General features: G+C 44.5%; 1 protein-coding gene across 1 annotated transcript; it reads right to left on the bottom strand.

Annotated features, from left to right (window-relative positions):
* Nucleotides 1–2,950: 2,950 nt before the first annotated feature.
* LOC101643126 (melanoma-associated antigen B10-like) lies at nucleotides 2,951–3,973 on the bottom strand. Its single transcript, XM_004713888.1, has one exon. The coding sequence runs from the start codon at nucleotides 3,971–3,973 to the stop codon at nucleotides 2,951–2,953; it is 1,023 nt and encodes a 340-aa protein (XP_004713945.1).
* Between the last annotated feature and the right edge of the window lie 456 nt (nucleotides 3,974–4,429).

Raw genomic sequence — 4,429 nt, 5'->3', positions numbered from 1 at the left:
TCAAAATTAGACTGTTTAAGTCTCTACTTCCACCATTTGAAGAGAAAGGTCAAACACTTGAACAATTATAATTAGGTACACTGAGAACTCAGGCTTTCCCCCTAGGGCAGATATGCGCTGGGGTCAGGGAAAGGATAAAGTGCTTTTTTTCTTTGATTCATATCTAAGCAATCATGCTTACTGAAGAAACATTTTCTCCCTCTGTGGTTGGGAGAATAACTTTTCCGCAAGGATGCCCACACCCTTATGCCTGGAATCTGTGGCTATCTTTATATTATCTGGCCGAATGGAGCTTGCAACTATAATTAAGGTACAGGAAACCAAGCTTTGAGCAGGAATAATATATGGGTCTAGTTAAATAGACCCATTCTAGCATGTGACCTCTTAGAAGCAGAGAAGTCTCTTGTTAGGGCAGGCCTGAGATGCAGCTTAGAGAGTTAAGAGTGTCCAGCGTGGGAAGGAGTCAATGTGCTGATCCAATATGTAGGGCCCATATGCAAGGATTGGTGAGAGACCTCCAGGAACTATCGAGGCTCCAGGTGACAGGTGACAAGGAAAAAGGCTCTGCTCAAACAACTCCAAATACGTGGATTTTCCCTCCAAAGAACAGGATTCTAGGAACAAGCTGAGTGAGCTTCGAAGGAGATTCATCCTAGATCCTCTGGAGAAAAGTGCAGCCAACCACAGCTTGATTAGGCCTTTGAAACCCAGAGCAGACACCAGTACTTCCCACAGGGGTTTCTCACCTACTAAAATGAGTATTGCTATAAATTGTTAAATTTAGGGAAATTTTGCTATCAATAGCACACTGAATTGTTCCTGACACATAGCAGCCTTATATAGGGATCGTAAGGCTATAAATCTTCATGGGAGCAAATAGTCTCATCTTTTTTTCTGTGGAGCAGCTGGTAGATTTGAACCCCTAACCTTGGGGTTAACAGTCCAACGCTTCCCCAACAGTGCCACCAGGGCCTCTGATGTACCAATAGAAAACTATGATATCTTTACGTTATATAGATGGATCCCCCAGTTGTGGTTGATTCTCATTTTTACCTTTCTTCATTATATTTACTTTTATATTCCCCATAGGATCCTTTGTTTGATTGCACGAGAGTCACTGTGGGAGGTGGAGACGAAAATTAAGAGATAGAAAAATCTTCCTAAGGCTGAAAACAAACTTACTGACATGGAGTCAATGCTGACTCATAGCAACCCACTGTGGGTTTCTAAGACTGTACCTGTTTACAGGAATAGGGAGGGAGAACTGTGGATGAGTCACTGCTCTGTGACCTCAGGAAAATGGCAAAGCTCCATCTGCCTCAGTTCCTTTATCAGTGAAATGGGTTTGCTAGCCAGTCTTCCTACTGCCTCAGGAATACACAGCACAACTGTTGGCATATGCTATGTAAAGAGCCGGACACAGTGCCTGCATGATAACCGGCACTTATTACCATTATAATTTTGACCAATGACCCAACCAAATTGCTCTGGGAATCCCCCCTCCTTGCAAAAAAAGAGGTACCAGAGAATATGCAGCATTCTAGACAGAAACACAACCTACCAGCCTTAGCGAGTACAGTTAAGTTACTTACTTAGTCACTTACTGATTCTGAGTGCAAGGGAGGCTTCCACAGCTGGATGTACCTCCAAGCTCCTAGAATTTGGGTCAAGGACACCCTCCTTCCCCTCTTGCTTTCCATCCTTGTACATGCAGTTTTACCCTCAGCAAAGAGAAATCCTTGCTTAGAGTTGGCTATGTTATAGTCAAGAGAACCGAATTAAAATGTCCTTTTAATGGAGTGGGCTCTGCCTTTTTCCCAGGCCAGAGCAACAATCACCAGTTAAGTGGTTCCTGAGCATGCTATCAAGTGACCATCAGCCTTATTTCTCAAAATCTCCCTGGAGATGTTGCATAGATAAGACAAACTTAGTGCATTGTATTCAATGGCATGGAAACAATAGCTCAGCTTACCTTTTATTCTTGCCACCCCTCCCCACCCACAAATTCTCTATCATTTTCCATGTTCCCATTTTGTTTGAGAGGTTTTGGTCTTACAACTGAGATATGCTATATGAGAGTCTGCCCCCCACCCACCTCACCATTCCTACCACCGCCATGAGACCCACTACCCAATGAAAGTTTAAATAAACTCACAAGACGGACTTGGTAGCTTCCCAAAGCCCCCACATCCCTGGCCTTGTCCTGCTCTGATGTGAATGCCCTTACTTGAGCACCCCTCATCCTCGTCTGCACATCTTCTTTCTCCTTTGCCTTTAGGGCTTAGGGTGTATCTTCCTTAGGGGCCCTGTTGCTCCCAGACTCTAAAAGTCTCAAATGCTGTGGGCTGGGGCAGGGCTTTGTTTCCCTTAGTCCAGTGTCTTCCAAGAAGCAGATGCTCCATTGATATTTGAAGAATAAATGAGCCAACGTGCAAGAGAACTAATTTATTAGGGGATATCTTCTACATTCTTGAGCAAGTGAAGCATATGCAGGCATAAGATTTTTTACTTTTACATGAACAAACAAAATATCATCTCTCACACTGTATATTTCTTAATCCAACTATTTTACTGTTGAAGATTATTTTTCTTTTTTCATATCCAAAAAACACCTTTGCTCTCAATGCTATATTGCTTAAATGACTACATAAAATGGAACATCTCCTAGTTGGATTTACAAAAGAGTACAACTCATACTTTGAAAACAAACAAATAGCTATAAGTGTGGAAACGACCTATTCATTCTTTATCTAAGATTCTGAGAGGTTTAATAAAGCCTTCTACTCAAAGAACATGTGAAAGAGAAAAAAAAACCTCATCCATATTATGAAGCAGGGATAGAAACACAAAAACAAAGAAAACTTGGTGGCCCTGCTCCAACACAACCCTGCACTTTTTAGAACATTGACTTCCCTGCTGAAAATACGAAGTGAAGAATCTTCCTCAGACTTCACTTGTGGCTGGAGACACTGCCGGTCAAGGCCTGGTATTGTGCCTTGGGTTTCATTCTGGCTTCGGCTCTCTGCTCTTCATCCTTCAGAGCTTCTTCATACAAGCAGGGGAAAGCACGCGAGGTGGTATTGTGGATCTTGGCTACGAACTCCAGGACTTTCATCTTTGTGGTTTCAGCATAGGATCGGGGACCCCAGAGGAATTCATATCTTGGAGGATCACTGTTGGGCACCTGCTGGTATTCCAGGTACATCTGCTCTACGAAATCTTTGGTGATGAGCTTCTTGGGCTCCCCAAAGATGAAGTGATTCCTGCCAGCACGTAAGCCCATTATATGCAACACTTGCCAGACTTTCTCCTCAGAAGCAGAGTTGCCATTCGTGAAGATCACACCCAGGATAGTCATCAGCAGACCTGTCTTGGGCACACCGATGTCTTCACCCATCCCTTCACTATAGCTTGATTCCATTTTGTTGACGAGGACATAGGTATGCTGGATGGTATCCACTTCCTTTATGTCAAGGCCAAAGATCAACTCCAAGTGCTCACCGGCTCTTCTTAGAATCTCAGGGAATGATCTCCGGTACATTTGAAGTACATGTCGCAATATTTGACACTTTGTAACGGGCTGTTTCATTTGATACTTGTGCAGCAGGTAGTGGACCAACATAACCACCTTCCTATCTACTGCGGTTTTGTACAAATTCTCAGTGGCAGGAAAGGCCTTCTCAGAGCTTGGGCCTTCCTCCCCTGCGGAGCTGGCATCGCCACTAGCTCTTGTGGCTGAAGCAGCAGCTTCAGAAGTGGTGGTACCTTGGGTACTTTGGAGCTCCTGGGAACTACTTGGAGACCCAGCAGTAGGTGAGCTCTGAGTTGGCTCTTCAGAAGCAGAGGGTGCATTTTCAGCTGCTGCTGCCGCCGCTTCTGCAGCTGATCGAGGAACCTCCTTATTACGGTTCTCATCTCGAGTCTGACGGCGTTTCTCTCGTGCACGAAGCTTACTCTTTTGACCACGAGGCATGATGATCTGGTCAAGGAGAGCAGAAGGGGCAAGAAGGTGAGTGATACAGGTGCCTGGTAGAAAGATGACATAATTTATACACGTTTAAAGCAAAACAAAGCAAAACTCGCTGCCATTGAGTCAGTGCTGAGACTCATAGAGACCCTATATCCATTTAGGCAGGAAATAAAACCTTGGTCTGGAAAAATCCTGACCCTGCTCTTTGAAACCAGGAGGCTTTCTGTTTTCTGATCAGCCTCTTCCCTGAGAACCTTGCGGAAGTTATTAGAGTGTGCCTTAGGCTGCAGCCTCCCAACCCTGCTTAGGGCTTACAAGGCTGATAGCAAGGGATGATTGCTCCAAGTGTTTGAGAGCATCCTCTGTTTTCGGGGGTGGGGGAGTGGGGTTTCTCTGTTTATACTCAGTGATAATATCTAGGCTTGTGACAGGACCCGGGACCTCAGCTATGCTGTTTTG

This window comes from Echinops telfairi, unplaced genomic scaffold, assembly GCF_000313985.2.
Source record: "Echinops telfairi isolate 266 unplaced genomic scaffold, ASM31398v2 ScPeMD7_7437;HRSCAF=8475, whole genome shotgun sequence".
NCBI lineage: Eukaryota > Metazoa > Chordata > Mammalia > Afrosoricida > Tenrecidae > Echinops > Echinops telfairi.
Note: the sequence above shows the minus strand (reverse complement) of the source record. Positions and strands in the feature narration are given on the sequence as shown.

Bases quoted from the DNA above. Each gene is read 5' to 3' on its own strand.
- LOC101643126 (XM_004713888.1), bottom strand. From the start codon at position 3,973: ATGCCTCGTGGTCAAAAGAGTAAGCTTCGTGCACGAGAGAAACGCCGT.